The sequence below is a fragment of the Nansenia antarctica genome (genome assembly GCF_963989245.1).
Source record: "Nansenia antarctica genome assembly, chromosome: 14".
Classification (NCBI taxonomy): Eukaryota; Metazoa; Chordata; class Actinopteri; order Argentiniformes; family Microstomatidae; genus Nansenia; species Nansenia antarctica.
The window spans coordinates 10,206,735-10,232,912 of NC_137684.1; the positions used below are offsets into that span (position 1 = coordinate 10,206,735).

General features: G+C 44.1%; 1 protein-coding gene across 1 annotated transcript in view; it reads left to right on the forward strand.

Moving 5' to 3' along the window:
* LOC308169823 (L-fucose kinase-like) overlaps positions 1-26,178 on the forward strand; it is a gene marked incomplete at both ends in the record, with an annotated part of 111,761 nt that overhangs the window by 76,421 nt on the left and 9,162 nt on the right. Inside the window, 4 exons of the mRNA XM_080544564.1 lie at positions 12,676-13,031; positions 14,143-14,359; positions 14,953-15,119; positions 16,099-16,326. Of these exons, the coding sequence (XP_080400690.1) occupies positions 12,676-13,031; positions 14,143-14,359; positions 14,953-15,119; positions 16,099-16,326 (968 nt within the window). The remainder of the gene's footprint in view (positions 1-12,675; positions 13,032-14,142; positions 14,360-14,952; positions 15,120-16,098; positions 16,327-26,178) is intronic.

Consider the following 26,178-nt stretch of genomic DNA (forward strand, 5'->3'; position numbering starts at 1 on the left):
ACTATTACAGACGTAGACACCAAACATCTGACAAGTCGGCTAAAATATCCGCTTTTTAAAAAATGCACCCAACCCGAATCTAGCGAGTGGCAAGCCCATGGGCTCGTTGGTAACGTTAGTCCGCCAGTAGTCTCGCATAGCCAAACCTATCTCTCCACACTTCGCTTCGCGCTGGACACACTCGCACACTCGCGTATAAGATTAGAGTTTTTGCAGGGTGAGATGTCTGCAGATGAAAGGAAGCAAGTTGAAACGTTAGCAAATATAATTGCTGAGTGTTCTAACAGAGCAAGTTGGTTCAAATTGGTCGTTATTATTATGACTAGAAAGTGTCTGATTATAGTTCCATGGTATGTAAAATAGTGTCAAAGAACTAGCAAGCTAACTAGCTAGTTCAGAGGTGATTAGATGAGCTAGTCTGCTGCACACATGTCAGCTAAAGAGCTAACTGGATGCACTTTATTATTTTACTTAAAGTAGATATACTATCTTTCTTATTCTGCTAGAATTGGGCTTTATGGTAATACGCTGTGACGCTGGTATGTCGCAGGGTCTTACCCCCTGGGGGGGGGGGGGTGTCCATGCCACGGTCCATGCCACCCCCCCAAGGCAGCAAACCTAGGGGAAACACTGCATTGTGATAGGCCTAGTTGTTGAGATGTATTTCTGAGTAAAACATTTCTCTCATTAAAACGTTAGGATGCCGTTGGAACTAAACAACATGATTCTGGGCCATAGACCATTTTTCTTTAGTGTATATCTGCCTTGCAAGCCTGCAACCTGAGCTGGAATGCAGCCAACTGTTTAGAGATGAGGTTCGGCCCTGCTGACCAGCCAGAGAGAGCCTCAGAGGCAGATCGGGTAACTGGTTGTCATAGTAACCAGCCCCTTATGGGCGAAGGAGCCATGTAACTGTTAGCCGCGATGGAGCCTTGTCAATGATGTTATGATGTGTGATAGACAGGTGGCTGGTCAGCCTTTACGTGTGTATATAATGGAGCAGAGGTGTGTGATAGACAGGTGGCTGGTCAGCCTTTACGTGTGTATATAATGGAGCAATCTTAGATAGTGATTCGGTCATGTTATTTATCACAATTTCTCCGTTCAGCAGAATACAAAACAAAACGCAACTTTCGTAAATAAATGAATACATAGAGCATGGAGAAATTAATGTTTTATGTTCATCACACTTCTGAAATGATCCTTCAAAATACAGACCTCTCTCTCTTTCTAGGCTGATTGTATAAAAAGAAATGATATATGAACTGGGTGTTGGAAGTTTACCAGTGTTCTGGGTACATTCTGAATGTAAGTTGTTATTCATGATGACTTTGTGTTATTGTAATAAAGGCCTCAGTTGAGACTCCTTGTGATGTCATCAGATATGGATATTACCATCCTCCTTCTAGCTAGGCTCTAACATATTTCATTTTTCTAGATAATTTTAGAGATTCTGATCATTACATGAATGCACATCCACCTGCATGATGGTCTATATGTCTATGCATTTGCTAACCACTAGATGTCAGCAAATACACGTTTTCTGTCCAGGGTATTAAAATGTGATCTAATTTGGTCAGAGAGACACTGATTTGACGTGGCTTTGACCACCAGGGTTTAGAGAGCATGTTTGTAGGAGTTTAGAGAGCATGTTTGTAGGAGTTTAGAGAACATGTTTATATGAGTTTAGAGAACATGTTTATAGGAGTTTAGAGAACATGTTTATAGGAGTTTAGAGAACATGTTTATAGGAGTTTAGAGAACATGTTTATAGGAGTTTAGAGAACATGTTTATAGGAGTTTAGAGAGCATGTTTATAGGAGTTTAGAGAGCATGTTTATAGGAGTTTAGAGAGCATGTTTATAGGAGTTTAGAGAACATGTTTATAGGAGTTTAGAGAGCATGTTTATAGGAGTTTAGAGAACATGTTTATAGGAGTTTAGAGAACATGTTTATAGGAGTTTAGAGAACATGTTTATAGGAGTTTAGAGAGCATGTTTATAGGAGTTTAGAGAGCATGTTTATAGGAGTTTAGAGAGCATGTTTATAGGAGTTTAGAGAGCATGTTTATAGGAGTTTAGAGAGCATGTTTGTAGGCATACATAAATTTTATGAGGCTACAACATGATACCATGATAAATAAACCTTTACTTGGATAACTCTACTTATCAAACATATTTGATACGGGGTGTGTGTGTGTGTGTGTGTGTGTGTGTGTGTGTGTGTGTGTGTGTGTTCCTTTCAGGTGATGTAATAGGGTCATTTACACACATTTATTTAAAATAATAAAAGTCAGAACATTTGTTTGGTTGCCGACTTGTTCCATCTTTCTTAGCTCTACTGCATAATGACCCTATGGGTGGGGTTTAGACACATCTATAAGACATCTCTTTTTGCTCAAATTCAGTGGGTTGCTAGGGACTGTGCTGAGTATTTCCCACACCCACTGTCATTGAGACACACTCAATAGTGTTTTGTCTGTATCCGCTTGTTAAGTCTGACGTCAAAAGTGACGTTCAGCCATTTCCGAGTCCAAACCAGAAATTCCCCGCACCAGAGTACCTGTGAACTACAGTGGTAGAATGACAGTTTAATCGTTTTTTAGACTCGGATCTATTCATACAACAAGGGACACAGCACTTTCCCGTTTTCTCCATATTGTCAGGGTATTTGAGCCTCGGAAAAGCGCTATATAAATATAATTTATTATTATTATTATTATTTCGGCATTTCGAAGACAGCACCTCAGCCAACGTTGGACCCGGAAACACGTCACGACTTAACAAGCGGATATCCAATGTATACATGGCAGATAAGAATAATATCCAGTCTTGTTAATTTGATGAAACATTTAATAAAAAAAAAATTGTTTGGAATTAATATATTGTGATTACTGCATCAATATCAGTGGAAAACGGTCCAATAGTATTAGGTGGTGGGCCGAACGCGTTTATCGCGAAGTTTATCTTTTTCCATCTACGGAGTAAACGATCTCTTACATACGATATTAAGTAATTCTCTTAAGTCTATAACAATTTGTTGGCAGCTGTATTTATGTCGGAGATTTTCACAAACTTGTTTTTTAATCGTCTGTCTGCTCAGGGACATCGCTGGTCGCTCTAGTTGATAAACCAATCAGAATTCGAGTACGGCTTCATTAGGACCCCGAAATGTAAACACTGGCTGTTAACCCTAGCAACTGACTGGATGTTAACCCTAGCAACCGCGGGGAAATAAAGAGATGTGATGAATTATGGAGTGTTGTATGCATTTAACAAACCGAACGGACAATATTATAGCATTTTCAGATGCAAAATGGACCAAATTTGTACATTGTTCTCTACAGTTGGTGAATCTTCACACTGCAGAAAGTCAAATGGCAGAAAGGGCTGTAAGACAATGCTATATAATAATAATAATAACTTTATTTGTATAGCGCTTTTCCTGCCAACGTTGCCGCTCAAAGTGCTTTAATCATTATATAACCTTAATTTAATTATTTTGTAACTTAAATGCAATATTAAAAGCATGGGTTTTTATAATCTTAATTTAATTATTTAGTCATTTAAAGGCAATATTAAAAAGATGCGTTTTTAGTCTTGACTTGAACATATTTGCTGAGGTTGCATCCCTAATGTATATGCAGTAGGCCTATGCCAACATACGAAACATTGAAAGAGCCCACAAGAGAAGGGAAAAATCAGTACAGGAGGCTGCAGGTTTTTTATAGCAATATAAGTTATTTATAAGAACAAGATGATATAAACAAGCTAAGATATGACGTGAACATTATTAACAATATGATATAAACAAGCTAAGATATGACATGAACAAGATATGAACAAGGCATCAATGGGTCAGGGTCAGCCCTGCCAGGTCAGGTCCAGAAGATGTGCAGTGCAGTCCAGGGCTGAGCATCTGGGGTTACCTGGGTAAACAGATTAGGAGAGTTTTAAATAAACTAGGCTATAAATTTGGAAGCATTACTACTTTTACTATTGTTGTGGGAACAGTGAGGAAGATAGACATTGGGGAAATGCTGGTCTATAGTCTGGGACCCTTTCCTGCAGCAATTGCGAACATAGATGTCTCTCTTGTGAAAACTGACAAAGCCAAATTAATGCACTTTCTAGAAGGATCAGTAAATCCACCAGCCACAGTTGAAATCCCTGATGGCTCAACCTGGGTGTGGGATGCAATGGCACTAGTACAGGCTATGAAACCCCAAGATACATTTGGAAGATTTGCCAACAGTGCACTAATGTACCTGATCAATGCAGCCAAAGTGAGTAAATCTAAAGTGGTGCATTTTGTCCCTGACACCTACAAAACACTGAGTATAAAGAACGCAGAACGAGGTCGACGAGCAACAAAAGGATGTCAGTTGACAACAATATATTCAGCTGACCAGAAGACACCAAGACAATGGTCCAAGTTCTTGGCTTGTGGCCAAAACAAAGAAAATCTACAACAGTTTCTTTTTGAGACATGGTCCAAGTCCAGGAAAGACCAAATTCAAGACATCACTTTGATTGTTGGACATGGGTCTGAGTGTCATGTGATCAGAGTCAACAGCAGTGGCACAGAACTTGAGGTTTTACCACTGCTCACACTGTTCTCAATACAGGAGGAGGCAGACACCCGGCTGTTGCTTCACTGTGCACATGCCTCACAGTATAGCTCACATGTTGTGATCAGCAGTCCTGACACAGATGTGTTTGTACTGGCTATCACTTTCTGTAAGGAAATAGGAGCAAACCTGTACTTCCACACAGGGAAAGGGACAAACAAACGCACCATACACGTACAGAGAATACACAGCCATCTTGGAGATGAAGTCTCTGATGCGCTAATTGGATTTCACTGTTTCACCGGCTGTGATACAGTGAGTGCACTGCACGGCAATGGAAAAGTGAAGGCCGTAAAAACACTCCTGTCCAACAAAGAGCATTGTGCTACTTTCCAAAAGTTGGGAACAGCTTTTCAACTGCCAACAGAGCTTTATGAGGAAATTGAGGCATTTATATGCGACCTCTACGACCACAAAGGCTGTAGGGATGTAAATTTAGCTAGGTGTCAAATGTTTAAGAGTGGGAAGTGCAATGACCGAAGTCTACCACCAAATAAGGATGCCTTGCACAAACATACTCAGCGGGCAAACTACCAGGCAGCCATATACAGGAGGTCCCTTGAGAGCCAGCCAGACATCCCTCCGCCAATGAGCCATGGCTGGAAGATAGAGGGAGATTTCTTTGAGATTGACTGGGTGTCACTTCCCCCAGCCCCAGTCGCAGTTTTAGAGCTTGTATACTGCTCCTGCAAAAAAACAAAATGTGTGAAAGGGAGGCGTCCTAACGATTCCCAACCAAGTTGGGCGCTCCGCCACGCCCCCAGCGGGCTCGCCACGCCCCCAGCGGGCTCGACGCACGCGCAGCGGGCTCGCCACGCCCCCAGCGGGCTCGACGCACTCCCAGCGGGCTCGACTGGGAAACGGCATACATTTTGCCGGACTGCATACATTTTCGCGCACTGCGTGGCTATTTTAAACATTACCGTTTCAATCAACCACGTAATATGTCACTGTCAGATATTTATTCACCAGAACTAGTAAAACAGAGGTAGAGGACAACAGAGGGGCCAGAAAAGTGAGCTGTAAAAAAATATTCCCTGACCTCTCTTAACGAGACGAGCGATAAGTTACATTAAATTACAATATCAGAGCATAAAAACATCACAGGAGAGACATGGCAAATGTGCGTCCATGAGTGTGAGTCCATCCCACCAGCTAAGCAGTTTTTGAGTCGATTAAAGTTTCATTTATTTCAGTTGTTCTGCCTATGTATCCTCTTGAGGATAAAACATGTGAGATCAGGTTTTGTATAGATTTGTAAAAATGAACATTAGAACCTGAAATGAACTGATTGAAAAGAACTGATTGATATGAACTGATTGAAAAGGGCCTATTGATATGAACAGATTGAAGTGAACAGATTGACAATAGCAGGCCTATTAAATACAATGGCAGTCAAAACTGTCCTTTTGAGCCGTCTTTGGGTCTTCAATATATACAAAGGGGGTAGAGGAGCACCAAAATGAAAAAACCTTTATTGTCGCCAATGGGGAAATTTTGTTGTCAAACAGCTTAGTAGGGCAGACAGAAAACATTCAATAAATAATGTGTGAAGGCGTTTCATCAGTGGGGAGCATATCGCGATGAGAGGAGCTCCAGCAGAGGAAGTGGTCATCCTGGCACACACTTCTCCACACTTGGTGTTGTACTCCACCACCTGTCGTTCCAGAGCTTCCAGCATAGAAGGGCCTTGCTGTGCACCATACTCTCCCCTGCACACCTTTTGGAAGAGTCTGAACAAAACAATGTTAGCCAATAAAGTTATAATATGCATGCTGTATACCGTTTCAAACTATACATCCCACTCCACTGCTCATATGTGTTCAAATGTGTGACACATACACAACCATCATCAACATAGTATTATACAGTCTCAACCCCAATCATGTGAGGGGTCTTTTGACAATACATACATAATAACTACAATATGATCTTAAAAAAAAGGTGCACCTTTGGACAAACTGGAGGTCTGGGCAGATCTCTCTGTTCGCTGAGGCATGGACATATCTCACGCCATACTGCATTTGCAGGTCGTGCTTCAACACACAAAGTGCTGATGTGGGAGAGTGGCCGATTTCAAAAAGCCTCGTCAGGCTCTCAATTGATGCCTTCCCCACATCTCTGTGCCCAAGGGCCTCGGCCACAAACAGGTTGTGGTTGTGGGTGTTCTTTACCCTGACTTCCAATGGGAAGTCAGGCATGTGTCTGTCCTTGCAGCTGTTGACAGAATCATATCAACATTATGTTAAGTTTGAGCCAGTGAATGAGGGAATCAGTGGATTGGTGAGGTAACAAGGAGGATGTGGATGAGTTGAAATACTTGGCGTCAACAATCCAAAGTAATGGAGAGCGTAAAATAGAGGTGTAGAAGATAGTGCAAGCTGGGTGGAGTGGGTGGAGAAGTGTCTTAAGAATGATTTGTGACAGAATGCTACCAGAATTCTACCACCAATAGTGAAAAGGAAAGTTTACACGTGGTGGCATTGTCTGACAAATAACTAAACAAGAGGCAGAGCTTGGTTTTGGACATGGCAGATAGGAGACAAGCTGGTAGGGGTAAGGATGCTGGAGATAGAGCTGAAGGAAAAGGCGGAGGCCTAAAAGAAGGTATATGGTGTGGTGAGGGTGGACCTGCAGATGGTTGGAGTGAGAGAAGCTGATACAGGACAGTTTAAAATGGAAAAAAATACTCTGTTAACGAGGATGTTAAGTTTAAGCCAAGGATGAATATAACAACATGATTATCAGCGTACAGTAGACCTGCATACATCTCTCAACTCACCTAATCCGCCGCCTTAGAGGCTGGCACTGTTTCAGGGTGAGAGACATTGTGGCTGGACAGCATGTGTTTTTAGATGAAGGTCTCGAATTGGCCGTCATAGACCTCACATCAACATGGTGCTGACACTTGTAGTCCACCTAAACAAAACATTATATTCACTATATAAACGTAAAGTGGAAGGAGTTGAGAACCTATGTGAATGCCATCCGCCTGATACGTGACTGTTTGGAGCAGGCACAAGACATTTTAACTGTTACCCTGAAAAGAACGCGCTTTGCCAGACATGGAATGGTTCTTTGGACCCTCCATGTTACCCCGGAGTGTTTTGCTGCCTTCACCCACTCCCTTGCCTCGGCAGTCTTGCATCGACATCTTGCAGCGAGGCATCGACATCTTGCAGCGAGGAAAGAGATGCGCAGCCTTCAATTGAGGATATTCCTCCACGTTTTCCCTGACATCTGAGCACACACTGACCTGAGTGCGCGCAGCCTGGGGGGCGGAGCCCGCTGGGCGTGGCGGAGCCAATCGTTAGGACGCAGCCCGCTGGGGGCGTGGCGGAGCGCCCAACTTGGTTGGGAATCGTTAGGACGCGAAAGGGAGATGCACGCGCAAATCTAACAACCTACCATGTACAGACATGTGTCTGTGTTTGCACTGCGAAAACACACTAGTGTTATAAATGTTCTTGAATCTAAACTTGAATCTTTGTCTAGTCTCGTCAATTTGGTCCCAATTTGGCACAATTATTACTGAAATTATTGAGAATAGACATAGTTGACATAGGTAAATTAGCTGTTGTACCCTTTAAAGTTAGATAACTAGCTTGTTAATTAATTAGCTTCACAATCGCGGGTGAGGTTAGGTCGGATTTTTCACTAAAATAGCATATTAGAACATGTTTGTATTGACACAACATGACATGGACGTGTTCATTAATATGTGATATGAATTAGTATGACATGCAAATCTTACCTGAAACATTACTTGACAGTAAAGTTATCCGAAACAACTCAGTCTTCTCGTCTTTCCAGATAATACGTTGTTTACTTCCTTGTTTACGTATTTTGAAGGAATATCATTGGCAGACGTCAAGTCAGGTGACGCTTTAACAGGTTTTGATTGGTTAGCGGCATAGTAGCCCCAATCATTCTCCTTATTAACTTATGGATCGTAAGTTTACTTTTCATAAAACGTCGATCGAAAATCGGCTGCCAACAGACGGAAACATGTTCCAAAAAAAACTATTTAGCTTATATGAAAAAATCAACTAGTCCGTAGTTGTAGATCGATCATTTCACAAACGAAAGCAGATAGACAGCTTCGGCCCACCGCCTATATCTCTATCCGCGTTTTAATAGACATTTTATATTTCGAGCTTTTATTTTTAAATCTCCGAAAAGCCGGAAGTTCATTTAAGTCTTCTAGTGACTGCTTCCTGGTCGGGGCGAAGTTGAGCACGTCGACCATAACAAGTCCGCCTGCGGCTGCATCTGCACCGTTCTCCAATATCGCAGTAGCGCAGGTAAGAAACATGACCGTCTCTGTTCTCACAGCACCAAACGACGCAGAGCAAAGCGAATTTTATCCTAAACTCCGGGTGACTGATGTCTTGATGTCTGTCCATCCCTCTAGAACCCCCGCTGTGTGGACGATGGAGGCAGGGTGATCAACAGAGTGCTGGAGGGGGACGTCAGCCTGTCGACAGGAGCAGTCATCCAACACTGCCATCTGCAGGTCAGGAGGCGTTCAGTCTCAGAGCCTGTTTACATATTCTGACATATTCACTTATTCACTATATGAATAGTTCAAACTTGCATCCTTCCTTTATTGAGGGTCTGATCTGTACCCGATGGGGTACATGAAAGAAAGAGAGGTTTATTTATTATATTTTCTCTTAACAACGCCTATACAAATTCTTCACCCCCTTTTCAAACATTCACATCATCTCAATGTAGAAAAAATGTAGTAGCTTGTCATTAGGATATCTGAGGCTTGTATGCAAAAAGTAATTACTTAACTATTCTTTTTTTTTTAGGACCATATCAACATCAGCTGATATTACTGACTACTCGAAAATGATTCAAGTCACTGATTAACCTTTGAACTTTGTCCCCAGGGTCCACTAGAGCAGAGGTTCCCAAAGTGGGTGCCGCGGCACCTGTCCGGGGGTGCCGCCAAATCTGCTCGTAAAAAAAAAAAAATATATATATAATATAAAATTATAATAATAATACATGAATAAACGTTTGTTTATTACATGTGCAATGGAGTTCATAAGCAAATAATATATATATTTTTCAGATTTGAAAGATATTAATTTACTAACTAGGCCTACTAGTTACTAACTAACTACTCCTCACTGAAGTCTTGGACCAAGCGGTGAAAATTGTTAATTATGTAAAATCACGCCCGCTGAAGTCACGGCTGTTCAGCACATTGTGCAATGAGATGGGGTCCGAGCATGAGGGGCTCTTATTACACACAGAGGTCCGCTGGCTGTCGCGGGGCAAGGTGTTATCCCGTGTCTATGAGCTCCAAGATGAACTGATGTCAGTGAGCACGACTTGCCATACAAAGAACAATTGGAAGATGAATCGTGGTGGATTAAGCTTGCTTATCTGGCAGATATTTTCAGCCACCTTAATGACCTCAACATAAAAATGCAAGGGAAGGCTGAGAATATCCTGACAGCGACAGACAAACTGAACGGATTCCGATCCAAATTGAGACGGTGGCAAGACGGGGTGGCCAAGAAAAACACAAATGTTTACGTTGACGGCCAATGACGCAGCACACAAGTCAGCGTCTTTCTTGAATCTGATCGCTGCGCACCTACGTATGCTGGAGGAGAGATTTGAGTCCTATTTCCCTCCAATGAACGAAGACTTCGACTGGCTCCGGGATCCGTTCAACCCCCTCTCATCAGCATCAGCCGCTAGTTTGAGCAGCAAAGCTCAAGATGAACTGGCAGAGCTCATTATGGACCGCACACTGAAGCTCAAACATGGTGAGCTAGGTTTGGATAGGTTTTGACTGCTTGTGGGACATGAATATCCATCTCTCTCAGAGAGCGCCATCAAGGTGCTTTTACCCTTCCCAACCTCCTACTTGTGCGAGCTGGCTTTTTCTTCTCTAGCATACGTCAAGAACAAGACACGCACGCGTCTGTCAGTGGAACAGGACCTGCGTGTCGCGGTGTCCACTATCTCTCCCCGCATAAAGAGACTCTGCTCCCAAAAGCAGGCGCATGTGTCCCACTAATGCGCACAACATATTTCTTTGTTTTGTATTTCTCTCAATTTTTACAATTCTGTCATGATTATTATTGTTAAATTATTATACCCGTTTGGTTCAGATGTGAAATAATAATCTCAGAATGAGCATTGAAATGAGAATTACATTTTAAGGCATTATTTTAAGCCCCCCAAAAAAGCATTGTTCCATTGTTTGATTATACAGGCCTTTGATATTTTATTTGTGTGAAGAATTCCCTCTGAGTCTCCTCCCATATTGTACAATCCTTGAGGGCCACAATTTTATTTAATTTAGCGATAGTTTGACTGACCTATGCATTCTTGCCCATCCATTACAGTTCATTTATGACTTTTATTATCTTGTTAAAATTCATTGGGGCAATACTTATGTATTATATATAAACACACATTTTCAAACCAATTCATCGTGTATTGTTTTTAGTTTAAGCTCCGAGGCATTTTTTAAATCTTCGTAGAGTTGGGGTGCCTTGGAGAAGGGGAAAAGCTTCAGGGGTGCCTTGGTTAAAAAAAGTTTGGGAACCTCTGCACTAGAGCTCCAGTCAGGTTGTTTATTGTCAGGCCTGGAGGTGACCTCCTCATCGCACCTCCGGAAGCTGGCTTTAACTAATGACATCATCATCCAGGGACACCGTGTACAACTTGGAAATCTGAAGCTCACTGTTTATACAGCGCTGGGGGCTTCTGATGATCTTGAGGTAACAAAACGCTTTTTCTTGCTCTCATTACAGTGCCCTGCGTCAGTAACGGGACAGTGAAGCATGTTTTCAAGTCAAACCACTGAAACATTACACAGTAAGAACAGTCCAGTATGAAAAAAAAAAGTTAGGTTTAGAAGAAGGTGATAGAAGAAGGTTTTTCCTTCTATCAATGGCCCCTGGCCTGAGCTGGATTACTCTTCCTGCTACGACTGGTGGATTGATGATTTTGGTGGATTGCTTAGTCAAATGTATTGATTGTAAGTCGCTTTGGAATAAGGCGTCTGCTAAATGCCAAAAATGTAAAAATGTAATGTATTTAACATCCCCCAGCCTGACTCTGATCACCCCCATCGAGCCAGCCAGAGGAGGAGTTGTACAGTCTTATTAGGGCAGGCAGAAAATATCTCCTATGGTGCTCCTTAGTGCAGCTAAGAAGGATCTGAGGAGTAGAGCAGAGACAGTTGAGACACCCCCCGTCTCTCCGCCCCTGCCTCTCACCCACGCCTCCCTCTCCTCTAGGTCGCCTCTGACCATGGAACTGCTACCTTCCTCAACCACAGTTGGAGAGACCTCTACGACCGCACTGAGATACAGTAGGACTGATAGCGTGGCGAGACTAACCATCTTAGAAACTAACCACCATAGAGACTAACCACCATAGAGATGAATAGAGACTAACCCCACCCCCTGTCTTAACATTAACCTTAACATGACCCTTGACCTTGCCTTAAACCTGAAACCCAGCTCATCTAGACACTTTTTTCAGTAATATTTCCATTCTTGAGCTTTCTTTGTCTGGCGGGGAGCTACCATGTAGCCATGTAGCCATGCCAGGGGACATGAATGGGAGCAGCAGCACCACTCTCAGTATAACTACTTAACATCCCTCTACAAGATCTGTGTGGGCTGTACACGCATTGTCGATATGAAAACAATTAGCTATTTCTACTATTGCATGCATAAACTATGTATTATTGCATGTTATTCAAACTGAAAACATGATACAGTATGTGACTAGCTGTTGTACTCAGGTGGATGAGCAGAACATAATAATTAATTTTAAATTTTGCCATTTAGCAGACGCTTTTATCCAAAGCGACTTACAATTACGAATTACAGGGACATTCCCCCTGGAGTAACTGAGGGCTAAGTGCCTTACCCAAGGGCACACTAGTAGTGGTGTGGCTTCAGGCGGGATTTGAACTCACAACCTTCCGATCACAAGTCCAACTCACTATCCACTAGACCACCACTACCCCCCCATCACACCTCCCCCCTCCTCCCCTGCAGGTCTGAGGAGCTGTGGGGGTCCAGCGGACCCCGCTCCCTCCTGGAGGCTCGCCTGTTCCCGGTCTTCCAGCCCAGAGAGGGCGCTGTAGGGCTGGAGGAGGGCGTCGGCTGGCTGCTGGGCGGGCCTGGGTCGCTGAAGCAGTGGCAGAGGGCCTGGAGGCTGTCTCTCAGGGAGGTGCTGTCCCTGGCTGACCAGGAGGCGGAGCTGGGCTGGAGGGAGGAGCTGTTCTTCCTGGCAGGGAGGAGGAGAGTGACGGACACACTGAAGGGCCACAGTGACCACAGCCTCCTGCCCTGCTTCAGAGCTGCTGTGCTGGGAGGCCAGCAGGAGGCGCTGCTGAGCACACTAGACTCCAGTGAGTGGCTCGTTTCCAAATGTTTTTTTTTATCGATTTTTTTTATTTTTATTTGAATTATTGACAATAATACAAATACATAGATGGAGACAATGATGCTTGTAATTGTCAGGGATGGAGCGATAAAGTCTGTGACTTGTTTCCGTCGCTGTCCCTGGTGTTAAAAAGGGCCACGAGGGGAAGGGGCCATACCAACAGCCACTCCCATACAGTACAACACTCCCATACAGTACAACACTCCCATACAGTCATACAGTACAACAGAACAGACAGACAAACAGGTCCTTGATGTGGGAAGACAAAGCGCATCAATAGCAACCAACAAGTCCATAAAAACTTCCAAGACGTATATAATTTAGCCTGGAACATACAAGTGCTTCTCCTGTCCTATAACTCTCTATTTGGTTTACAGTGGGATGTTGCTAAACAGCTGTATTCTGAGCCTTGAAAGCTGCGGTACTGTCAGTTTCTTTGATGCTTAAAGGCAACTTGTTCCATTCCACTGCGCCTGTATATGTGAACAAAACTTCTCCTGTTTTTTTTACTGTGTCTACAGGGGACTAGATTATGGCAGCTTCCTCTAGTGTTGTATGAGTGTGCTATTCTCTCAAAGAGATTATTAAAGTAAGCCGGAGCTCTGTTGTTCAGGACCCTGTGGACTGTCACAAGACGCATCTGACTGGCTCTGGCTTCAACTGGCAGCCATTGAAGCTCCATGAATTGGGCCTTTCCAACGTGCGCTTTGTAACGGAAGCCCAACACCACTCTAATTAATTTCTTCTGTGCTGTTTGAAGTTTAGTTTTCAGAGGTTTGTTGAGGTTCCAGTACCATGAGCTGATTGCATAATTAAAATGGCACTGAAAGGCATGAGGCTAGGGTTCTAAGACATTTTTTGTTTAAAAACGAGGACTTCCTGGCGATGGGGTCATGCAGGCTTCCCACCAGTATTTAGCGTAGAATTTTGCGTTTTGCTCTCTATCGGTTCATTCTGAGAGAGCTCAGAGTGGGATACATAGATATCTCAAAGTAACACAAAGCTCTGTCTATGAATTTGAGATCGCACCTTTTAACACTCCACCCTCTCTCTCTCTCTCTCTCTGGGACCTCCAGTCGCGGCAGGGAGCAAAGAGAACCTGGGCGTGGCGGCCCGCTGCCTGGCCTGTATAGCTGACGTGCTGGGCTGTCTGGCCGGGGAGGGCAGGGGGGGTCTGAGGAGCGGGCCGGCCGCCAACCGTGCCTGGAGCCACGCCTTCTCTCTGCTGGAGCGGGGGGACCTGCCTGGCGGGGTGCAGACCCTGGCCGCCCAGAGACTCAACTGGCTCAGCAGGTACGACCACCCAGCACACTACCTGGTTACTATGACTACCAGCACACTACCTGGTTACTATGACTACCAGCACACTACCTGGTTACTATGACGACTAGCACACTACCTGGTTACTATGACCACCAGCACACTACCTGGTTACTATGACTACCAGCACACTACCTGGTTACTATGACGACCAGCACACTACCTGGTTACTATGACTACCAGCACACTACCTGACTACCTGAACACTGAATGTGCTTTTTCCGGACCAAAACAGGATTCGTTCATGAAATATTTCTTTCTTTCCCTGATTGCTAATTATTAAACGTAGAGTCGTTACAACCATTAGGAAGCTTTTAGAAAGCTCGAAATGTTACATACTGTACCTTCTTAAGCCTAAATTAGATGTAAATTACTTGCAACAAAAATCCAAAAGTCAAAAGTGGCTGTATTAGAAATGAAGCCGGTCAAGATTATCGTGATGCAGCCTTTGAGTTTGCGACAATGGAAACAGATCATTATGTTGTCATTTACACGAGTCAATAATACATGCAGTATTAGTAGTGTTAGTGTGACCTACTGCGTGGATGTGTTGCTGCCCTCTACAGGACAGACTTGCTAGTGCGTGCGGCGCGACACTACGAGGGGGCTGGGCAGGTGCTGCTACGCCAAGCTGTGATGTCAGCACAGGCGTACGTCTCCATCGGTCGTGGCGAGGTGATGCCCATAGGGGCGTGGCAGGAAGTGGAGTGTCCTGCCAGGTTGGACCTATCAGGTGAGTCGCAGAGGCCTGGTTCACCAGTTCTTATGAACACTAAAACAGCCATGAGGGGTCATTTGACCTCTGTGACTAAAGAAAAATGTTATATCTTTGCACTCTATCAAATTTCAGGACCCTCCTTTCATGACTTTTCCTAGATATGTGTGTTCTACCACCCAGTATCCTTACATTTTCAAAATCACATCAATAGTATAAAGCTATTTTGCCGTTTTTCTGTGTAGGAAGCAGGCTAATTGAACAGATGGCCAACTAGTGGTCGTTGTGTGTAAGTAGCAGCTTGAGCATTGTAAAGAGGCGGCTCTTTTAGTAGGTAAAAAAGGCACGGCTGTTCTAGTGTTAACACACCACCAGTCACAGCAGTAAGCCTGGAGATATTAGGCCCTCAAAACCCACTACTTCTGGCTTCACCAGTTAACCCTCTCCCTCTCCCCCTCCCCTTCCCATGTGTCCCCAGCACTACCTCAATTACGCCCCTATACTTTCTTTTATTTATTTATTTTGTTTCTTTTTATTATTACTACTCGATCTTTTCAGTTTGTAAAGCGTCTTTGAGTGTCTAGAAAAGCACTATATAAGTCTAATGTGGGGTGGCTGTGGCGCAGAAGGTAGAGTCGGCGTCTAATGATTGGAAGGTTGGCAGATCGGCGGTTCGAGCCCCGGCTGGCCACATGTCAAAGTGTCCTTGGGCAAGACACTGAACCCCAAATTGCTCCCAATGAGCGGGCCGGCGCCTTGCATGGTAGCTTGCCGCCATTGGTGTGTGAATGTGTGTGTGAATGGGTGAATGAGAGGCTGTTGTAAAGTGCTTTGGATAAAGGCACTATATAAGTGCAGTCCATTTACCATCCATCTGTTAAACGAGAACAGCCATGGAGGGGGCATTTGACCATAATGTATTATTATTATTATTATTATTATTATTACAAGTTCTTATGAACACACCACCAGTCAACAGCAGTAATCTCCCCCCCAGGTGGCTGGAGTGACACGCCCCCCATCGCCTTTGAACACGGCGGCTCCGTGGTCAACGTGGCCGTGAGGGTCGATGGGAGGCGGCCCATCGGCGCCAGGGCTCGGCGCATCAAGGAGCCCCGCCTGCTATTGGTCAGTTCCAGCGGAGGGATGGACTGCGGTGTCGCCATGGAGACCGTTTGTGAAAGGCTGGAGGATCTGAAGGACCACTGTCAGCCGCACACACCTGGTGAGGCTCTGCTTGCTTCCTCCCTCCATCGAGGTAGGGAGGGAGGGGGGAGGGGGGAGGGGAGGAGAGAGAGGGGAGGGGAGGAGGGAGGGGGTAGGGGAGGAGGGAGGGGCTAGGGGAGGAGGGAGGGAGGAGGGAGGGAGAGAGGAGAGGGATGGAGGGAGGAAGCAAGCAGGGGACAGGGGAGGAGGGAGAGAGGAGAGGGATGGAGGGAGGAGTGGTGTGGTAGTACAGTACATGTCGGGTCAGGGGTTTTTCTTATTTGAAAATTGAAATAAAACTTCTGTGAACAGTCAGCAGGGTTCCCACGGGTCCTTGAAATCCTTGAAAGTTTGTGAATTTGAGAGAAAAAAAATCAAGGCCTTAAAAGTTTTTCAAAATAGACATGGGTCATTGAAAGTGCTTGAATTCCTCTCTCTCTCTATTTTTTAAAATATATATTCAAAAATGTTTTTCTTAGCTCGTCAACTAGTAAATAAGTCTCTGTATTGCTTAACTTTACACATATTTCACAATATATTGTTTTGCTGTTCTGTGATAGAGAAGGCAAGAGACCATCTAGTGTTCACACATTCAAGCCTCTCTTTTTAATTGTTGTCTGTGAGCGGATAGTTCCTATTATATCAATTCTCATCTAGATGCGTCTCAAACTATGCCGTGTTGGGTCCTTGACTTTGAGGGAATTGAGTCTTGAAAGTCCTTGAAAGGTGCTTGAATTTGATGTTTCAGAAGGTGCGGGAACCCTGGATTATGCAATAACTGCAATAACTAATCTGCAACCCATTGACCTCACTAGATGCTGGGTATTGTCTGGGGATGGCCTGTACTGCAGCCATCTTCACTTGTTTGTTTTTAGATCATTTTGCCTAAACTCTTATCAGGAAATTATGTTCAATTGGATTAAATGTAAAGATTGACTTGGCCATTCAAGAATTGCCGTAGTAACTCCCTAGTTGCAGTTCAAAGTAGTCACAGATGAAATGGTGAAAGCATTTATAATCAAGTTTGTTATCAATAATAAGTTTGTCTTCCGCTCCTTCCTCTCCTCTCCAGTTCCTTAGCCAATCAGGTCAGTAAGCCATCTCCTGCAACAGAATCACTGTATTCAGGCAGGGCCAATGTCAAGTGAGCTCAGCTGATTATATTAGTCTATAGGCCCCACTCCACTGGAAATAATACTTTAAGCTCTTTTGTTATACCTTGATAATGAACTGTATGGACGCACACACACACACACACACACACACACGCACACACACACAAACCCTCACACACTCATGTAGTGTATGGGATGTATTACCTGAGCCTGCTGGCTGGGATTAGTCTGAGTGGAGGCTGGTATTCAGGGCCCAGGCTGCTGCGATTGTGGTGACCGTTAGGTGATCCTTATGGCCCATGTTCACATGCAACAAAGTCAAAACAGGACAGAAGGGGGTTAGAGGTGATTGGTGAAAGAAGAGGAGGTAGAATGCAAAGTCAGAGTAGTGACTTTGGTCCACAAATCAGGAAGCAGATCATGGTAGTTAGGTCAAGGTATAGCCTACACATTTCCCCCCAACCATAACACAGCCTCAGATGTCAGACTATAGACTACTGTAGATTATATCTCTTTCTATTCATTCTTTTTCACTCACCATCCGTTGCCTCTCTTTTGTCAGAGCTTCCTCCCTCGGTTTTTTGTCCATCTTCAATTCTTCTCTCTCTTTCTCCTCTTTCTCTCTCTCATTCATAATGCTCTCCCTTGTCTGCATCTTTTTCAGCTTTTCTTCCAGCAGTCCTCTCTGGTTAGTCAGGGCGTCGCTGTCGCTCCATGTTTTGAGCATATGCTCCTGTTGAGCTCTGTTCAATTTGAGCCTCTCTTGCCAGAGCCTCTCTCCCTTCTCAGCCATCTCCTCTTTCTCCTTCCTCAGAAGTTCCTCCTCTTTCTTGTTCTTCTTGTTTCTTGTTTCTTGTTTCTTGTTCCTCCTCTTTCTTGTTCTCTCTCTCTCCATTTCCTCACTCTCTCTCAAGTTCATCTTGCTCTCCCTCTTCTTTAACTTCTCTCTCTCTTCTTCCAGCAGTCCTCTCTGGTTAGTCAGGGCATCAGTGTCGCTCCATGTTTTGAGCATGTGCTCCTGTTGAGCTCTGTTTAGTTTGAGCCTCTTTTGCCAGAGCCTCTCTCCCTTCTCAGCCATCTCCTCTCTCTCCTTCCTCAGAAGTTCCTCCTCTTTCTTGTTCTTCAAACGCTGCTGTTCGGTTTCCTGTCTCTCTCTTTCCATCCTCTCCATTTCCTCACTCTCTCTCAAGTTCATCTTGCTCTCCCTCTTCTTTAACTTCTCTCTCTCTTCTTCCAGCAGTCCTCTCTGGTTAGTCAGGGCGTCGCTGTCGCTCCATGTTTTGAGTATATGCTCCTGTTGAGCTCTGTTCAGTTTGAGCCTCTCTTGCCAGAGCCTCTCTCCCTTCTCAGCCATCTCCTCTTTCTCCTTCCTCAGAAGTTCCTCCTCTTTCTTGTTCTTCAAACGCTGCTGTTCGGTTTCCTGTCTCTCTCTTTCCATCCTCTCCATTTCCTCACTCTCTCTCAAGTTCATCTTGCTCTCCCTCTTCTTTAACTTCTCTCTCTCTTCTTCCAGCAGTCCTCTCTGGTTAGTCAGCGCATCAGTGTCGCTCCATGTTTTGAGCATGTGCTCCTGTTGAGCTCTGTTTAGTTTGAGCCTCTTTTGCCAGAGCCTCTCTCCCTTCTCAGCCATCTCCTTTCTCTCCTTCCTCAGAAGTTCCTCCTCTTTCTTGTTCTTCAAACGCTGTTGTTGCATTTCCTGTCTCTCTCTTTCCATCACCTCCCTTTCTCTCTCCATCTCCTCACTCCTCCTCTCAACCTCCTCTGCCTTCTTCCAAACGGCCTCCTCCGTTGCCCTCAACTGCTCCCTGTCCTCCAATAAGATGTCTGTCTTCTCTTTCCACCACTCTACCTTTATTTCCATCTGCTGTTGCTTCCTGCTCAACACCATGTTGTCTCTGTTGAGCTGCTTCCTTTCCTCAAAGAGGGCCACCTCCATTCCTTCCATCTCCTCCTCCTTCTTCTCCAAGGCCTCCATAGCACTCCTTATATCCTCCCACTGTCTCTCAATATCTTCTCTCTCTTTGTCCATGTTTGCAAATGAATGTAGAACACTGCACTGCACTGAGCTGAAGTTACTTACTTTAGAATGTTTTACATCCGTTGTCATGGTAGTGATAAACAGCATCAGAACTTCTATACATTCCAACATTCTAAATGACACAATAAAAGATATAGGCTGCCTTCGTAAATTCGCTCTGGAAATCTGATCAGCACTCATGGAATGCCTCTTGTCCAATCAAATTACTTGGTCCCTTGCCGTTGAACACACTGTGCGCTCCGGCGCTCTCAGAGCGAATTTACGAAATGTTAAATGGACTGACTTATAGCGCCTTTATCCAAAGCGCTTTACAACGGCCTCTCATTCACCCATTCACACACACATTGTCCGCGGTGTCTTGAAAAGTATTAAAAGTTGATAAATCGATTTTGGGAAAATCAAGACCCTTAATAAGTATTAAAAAGTCTTATCACGATTTTATGAGGTCTTGAATTTTGTATGTATTTTTCTGAATTAGACTCTGTCCAAAGAGTTTGTCCTAAAAACTTTTAGTAAAAGTTCGTGAATTTATTAGTTTTATTAAAAAAACTAAGATGAACCGGAAACTTTAACGTAATGCATAACCCCGAGGTTACGTCACATGACGCCCTGAGAGCGAAAGACGAAAACGAATGTCTTTGAATCATTTTGTAGAAACCAAGTGGAAAGTGTAAAAAAAATAACAATGGGAAAGTGTACATTTGCGGAGTCCTGGTTGGATGTGCCAGACTTTAAGCCATGGCTGCCTGCAACCAGTCGCCGGTAACATCAGGGAGGCGTATTGTATATGTAAAAAGAAAATAAGTGTTGCATCGATGGGGATCAACGGGGTTAAGTCGCACATGCATGGCGCTAGCCACAAGGCCGCCGTTGGTCACCGAGAGCGGCAGCTCTCTATTGTAAATGTTTGTGCTACTGCCGTTGCAACACTACCTAAATCTACTGCCGACGTTACACCAGCCGCACCCAATGAAGCTCACGTTACAGCTACGACCGTGGCTACTAACAGGGCAGCCACCTCTGCCTCGTCTTTTGCCGACATCAGGTTGGCTCTGGGCGGCGCACAAACACTGCGTGCGGAGATTATATGGTGTCTCGACAAAGCGGTGAAACACCACTCACTGAACTCAAACGAAAACATTTCCGATGTTTTCAAGGCAATGTTTCCAGACTCGGACATTGCCAGGACGTTCTCCTGTGGCAAGGACAAAACTGGATATATAATAAGATTCGGGATAGCACCATACTTTAAGCAGCAGCTCATTGACACCATTAACAAGGCTGGCCAGTTTGTGCTGATGTTTGACGAGTCTCTCAACCAGTCAACAAAAACGAAACAGCTCGACGTCCACATTCGGTTTTGGCAGGATGACCGTGTTCAATCACGGTACATTGGCTCTCAATTCCTGGGACACGGAAAAGCTGACGACCTGCTGCATCACATCAAAGTACGTTTATTTACATTTTTCATACTTATACTTATGGACAATCGTGTGGCTAAAGTGTAGATTAATAGATGAGATTGGGATGTGGCAAGTGACTCGACACAGGTTGATGGGATTGGGGAGGAGGAGGCATGGACGGTAGAGAGGGTGGTTGTCTGTCAGTAAGGATAAACATGTATCCCTAGGGATAAATGTGACACAGAGAGTGGTGTAATAAGGTTACTGTTGGATGTGTGATTTTGATTGATTGTGTGTGTGTGTGTGTGTGTGTGTGTGTGTGTGTGTGTGTGTGTGTGTGTGTGTGTGTGTGTGTGTGTGTGTGTGGTTATTGTGGGTCCTTTAACTAGCAAATTGTCTTCATTATTCTTGAGGAGTGAAGTTGGGTGACCAGGCTAGCAGTTCAGTTTAGCTTGAATGGCTTGGAAGTAATTTACATATAATGATGAGTGGAAATTAGGCTATAGTTAATATCTTACTGAATGTCTGAATGGCAGTGTATTTCAAGAATAAACATTTAATGAATATTGTCATTAAATACTAATTGCTGTGTCTATTCACAGGAATGTGTTGCAAAACTCAATATGAGGCAGCTTCTATCCATCAGTATGGACGGCCCAAATGTCAACTTGAAGTTGGCAGACCTCCTCCAGAAAGAGCATGCTGAGCTGTATGGTGCTCATCTAGTCAATGTTGGAAGCTGTGGGCTTCACACCATCCACAATGCAGTGAAGGCAGGTTTTACTATGTGGCAGCTGGACAAGCTCCTTCGAGCACTCCATTTCCTTTTCCACAATGTTCCAGCTAGGAGGGAAGACTTCACTGCCTTGACTGGGTCCACCTGCTTTCCGCTACCATTCTGTGGCCACGGGTAGGTTGAGAATACACATTGAGAAAGGGCTTGGCCTGAAATGTCTGTGTTTTTATGTGGCAACAATGAAGTAAAATGACACAATTAAAATTGGAGTGACCTGACATTGTCCATTTTTGCACAGGTGGGTTGAAAATGTCCCTGTGTCAGAGAGGGCAATTCTAGTGTGGCCAATGATCATGATGTACATGGATGCAGTCAAGCAGAAGAAGCTCCCAAACCCCGGTACTGCCTCTTACGACATCATTGAGGCAGCACAAGCGGATCCCCTCATCATCGCCAAGCTCCAGTTCTTCCTGGCGATATCCAGGACCTTCAGGCCCTTCCTGACCAACTATCAAACTGATGAGCCAGTTCTGCCCTTCTTGGCCAAAGATTTGAGTGAGCTGCTGAAGGTAGTCATTACACTAGGGCCTAATTCAACTATGATTAATCTATATTAACTAGTCCATACCCGTGGATTTGTGGTGGTCCACAACTCTGCAAAATAGTGCCCCTCTGCCAATCCATCCTCAATGCCATGTGCAGTTTTACATAGATTGGCCAAGTCACTTGAGATAAAACATTGATGCAAAGAAACACACACACTCACACCAATTATCTGTTTAATGGTAGGCTAGTAGGATAGTTCTGTCACTGATTGCTTGCTATATCCTTTTAAGAGTCTCCTGCGGCGGTTTGTAAAGGGGGAGCTCCTGCAAGACGCCACTCCCCTGAAGCTGACCAAAATTGACGTGGTTGATGAGGCGGACAGGGTATCCTACAAGGATGTTGACATAGGCCTGGGTGCTGAAACTGCCATCAAGGTAATTTTGATACTGCCTATTTTCTTTTCAGGGATGTATGTCTGGATTTGCTCTATCTGTACACCAATCCAACTACAATTTGTACATCTTATTCTGCTGTTTGTATTATTATTATTAATTAATAATAATAATAATAGCGGATATGGAGAAACTTTTTTTAGACTATAAAGCTTACCTTCTACATAATTTATAGCCTATGTTTATAGTCTGTTCCTTATTTGTCACGGGCACTTCAGGGCAAGCCAGGAAGCAGGGTAGGTGAGCTTTCTGTGCTCACCTTCAGGAAAGAGTGCATGCAGGGCCTGGTTAACATGGTTAAGAAAGTGCAGGAGAAAAGCCCCCTGAAAATTCCAGTGATCAGGGCCATTGGATGTTTGGATCCCACAAGCATGCACAGAGATGCAGAGTGGTGCCTCGCAAAGATGAAGACAACAGTACAAACAATGCTGCAGGTGTAAGGTGATCAACTTCTCCAGTATCGATTTAATTGAGTCGTCACTTTACAAGCGAGTTCGTTTAATCTCAACGAGACGTCCTTGATATCACTTCTTAAGATGATATGATCCAATCAAATATTAGGCACCACTACTGAACTGTTCATTAAGATAATATTTATTCAAGCACATCAGCAAGCAATATCATTTCCATGGAAAAGTGGTCTCATCTAGTTTCACCTCTGCAGGCCCGTCTCAGCTAGCCGTCAACGAGTTAACTGCAAGAGCTCCACCAGACCAGAGTCCCTCTCACCTCCGTACATAGTCCTTTATACAATTCATTAAACATTTGGGCTGGGTGGTGCCCCCCCCCCCCCTATCTAGTAGTTTTCCACTTGTCCGTACAAAATCCGTTGCAGCTGTTCGTTAGCATGGCCTTCAATTCCTCTCTTGTGTGGGTGCGCGAGAGTGTACTGTGTGTTATCAGCAGTGTCCTGCTAGCGTCTCGTTCCCATGGTGATATCATACTTTGTATGAGCAGAGCATTGTGTCAGTGTCCTTATCAGAATGTCTCGTTATCAGAATGTCTTGTGAAAACACAACTATTGAAGTTACACAGTAATATTAGGATTTGATTTTGTAAGTTAAAGTATAGTATAGAAGAATAGACTTATCATTAATCATTAGTTATGAAAGTATAAAATCAGTACAGAAAAATAGAATATCATAACAGCAGGTATACAATGGTTGTTAGCACATAGGTAAAAAATAAGTAATTTATAGGCAGTTTGAATCATAAAACGTTCTTTTAGTCAGGAGCTTGTCTTCATCTTGTCGCTCAAAAACAGAACCTCTCTTTTGGCTTTGCGTGACCTTCCTATTGTTCTCAACTGACCGCATTCACATATTATTTAAATGAGCACATAGTACATGATTTATCACTTCTAGTGATTTTAATACAAATTCCCAACACAGGACAAGCAGTTGGCAGGAGGCGTCTCAGCTGGTAGGAAAAATATACAGAGAGTAGAAGTGGATAGGTTACTGTAGGCTAAGACCATTTTCTGTGCATTCTTTTGTCAGTGTGAAAGTGTCTAAGCTTTTTTCAAATGCATCCGAATGAAATAATAGTAACACAGAAGATATCTACACTACACTGCTTTCCTTTTAATTACTTTACAGACACTGTGCCGTGTATTTGTCCAATGAAAGATTAACTAAATGACTAGAATTTAATTTAACCTATTAGTAATATTTATTTAATTTCCCCTGTTCCAGGTGATGTGATCGTCCAACAGTTCCAGAGCTTTCTCTCTCTTGAGGCGAGAGATGAGAGATTCCTCTCCTTTCAGCCCCTGAAGGAGCGGCTTGATGTGTTCCTGCACTCAGCACTCAGCCAGTCTTACCCTGAGCTGTCCAAGTTTTCTCAGAGCCTTCTACTTCTGTCCCATGGACAAGCCACGGTAGAAAGAGGATTCTCCATCAACAAGGAGGTTGAAACGTGCAACATCCTTGAAAGGTCGATGGAAGCTTTGAGGTTGATCTGCGACAAGGTCTGTGTCTGTGGGGGTGTTCTCAAGGTACCTCTCACCAAGGAGTTCATGGGTTCAGTAGCCTCTGCAAGGTCAAAGTACAGGATTTACCTGGAAGATGAACGGAGGAAGAAACTGAGTTCTGCACAGGGCCTCAAGAGAAAAGCCGTTCTAGAGGACATAGAAGACCTGAAGAAAAAGAAAAAGGTTCTGACAGAGGTGTGCCACTCCCTCCAAAGAGATGCTGATCAGCTAGCCGAGCAGGCAGAGGGGAAATATGGATCATTAATGGCCCAGCTGCTCACAAAATCAAACACCCTGAGAAGAAGATGCAAAGAAAAACAGAACACACTGGTCGAAACTGAGAAGCTGCTGGACTCGAAATCAGACGAGCTGAGGCACATGAAGTCATGAAGATCTTTTTTTGGGTTGAGTGGAGCATGTCATGACCAAACCCAAACCTGTCTGAGAACACTGTTGTTGTTCAAATGGTGAATTAGGGAGGGGAGATGAATGAATGAATGAATGAATGGACTTTATTGTCATTGCTACAGTACAGGTACCAAACAACGACATTTAGGAGGGGTGGCTCCCCTGGTGTTAGGAAAGGAAAAAAAAAAAAACTTTTAGAAAAAGAATAAAATCACAAGAAGGTAAGGAGCTGGTTTACATAAATAAAGGCTATGTACACAATCCACTGTACTATACTGCACAGATAGTCAACTAGGGTTGTCATATTGCACAAAAGTATTTTTTCACGTTATTTAAAGTGTCACAGTTTGCAGGCTTGAAATGTACATGTTTGTGCCTCAGCACTAGCTGCCATACAATCCGTCCAGACTGTCCTGGGCCCAGAACTTAGGCCTTTGCTGTGTTCAGGGCCTTGACGGCCCTGTGGTAGAAGCAGTTCTTCAGTCTGTTTGTCTTAGCGGCCGGGGTCCTGTACCTCCTTTTCGAGGGCAGCCTGATAAAGTGTACGTGCCCAGGGTGGGTCGGGTCCCTGGAGATCTTGGAGGCCTTCCTGAGACAGCGTGTGTTGTACAGCTCTTCCAGAGAGGGGAGGGGGGTGCCGGTGATCTTCTGTGCTGTTCTCACAACTCTCTGTAGCGCATTTCTCTCCGCTGTTGTGCAGCTGTAGAACCAGTTGCAGATGCCGTAGGTGAGGATGCTCTCCACTGCGCCGCGGTAGAAGGCCACCAGTATCTCCTGCTTGTTTTGTTCTTTCCTGAGGCATCTCAGGGTGTATAGCCGCTGTTGTGCCCTCTTGATGGTGCCTTTTGGACGCCTAGATGGTGCCTTTTGGGTGCCTAGATGGTCCTAGGACGTGAGTCTCCCTTGGTGGGATGAGTCACATTACGTCTTGTTTCTTAAATCCCTTTTTGTTTAACTAAGAGTTATTGGGATGTTATATGGACAGGATATGTTCTTTATCCTACATTAGGTCTACTGTATTGAAACATATGTGTATGCATGTTGGTGAGAGTATGCTGCCCTAACTGAATGTGTGCGTGCGTGCGTGTATATCTGTCTGTTTGTGTGTACGTGTATGTGTGGTGTGTGTGTACATATGCATCTGTGTGTGTCTGTATATCTGTGTGTGTGTGTGTACGTATGCATCTGTGTGTGTCTGTAT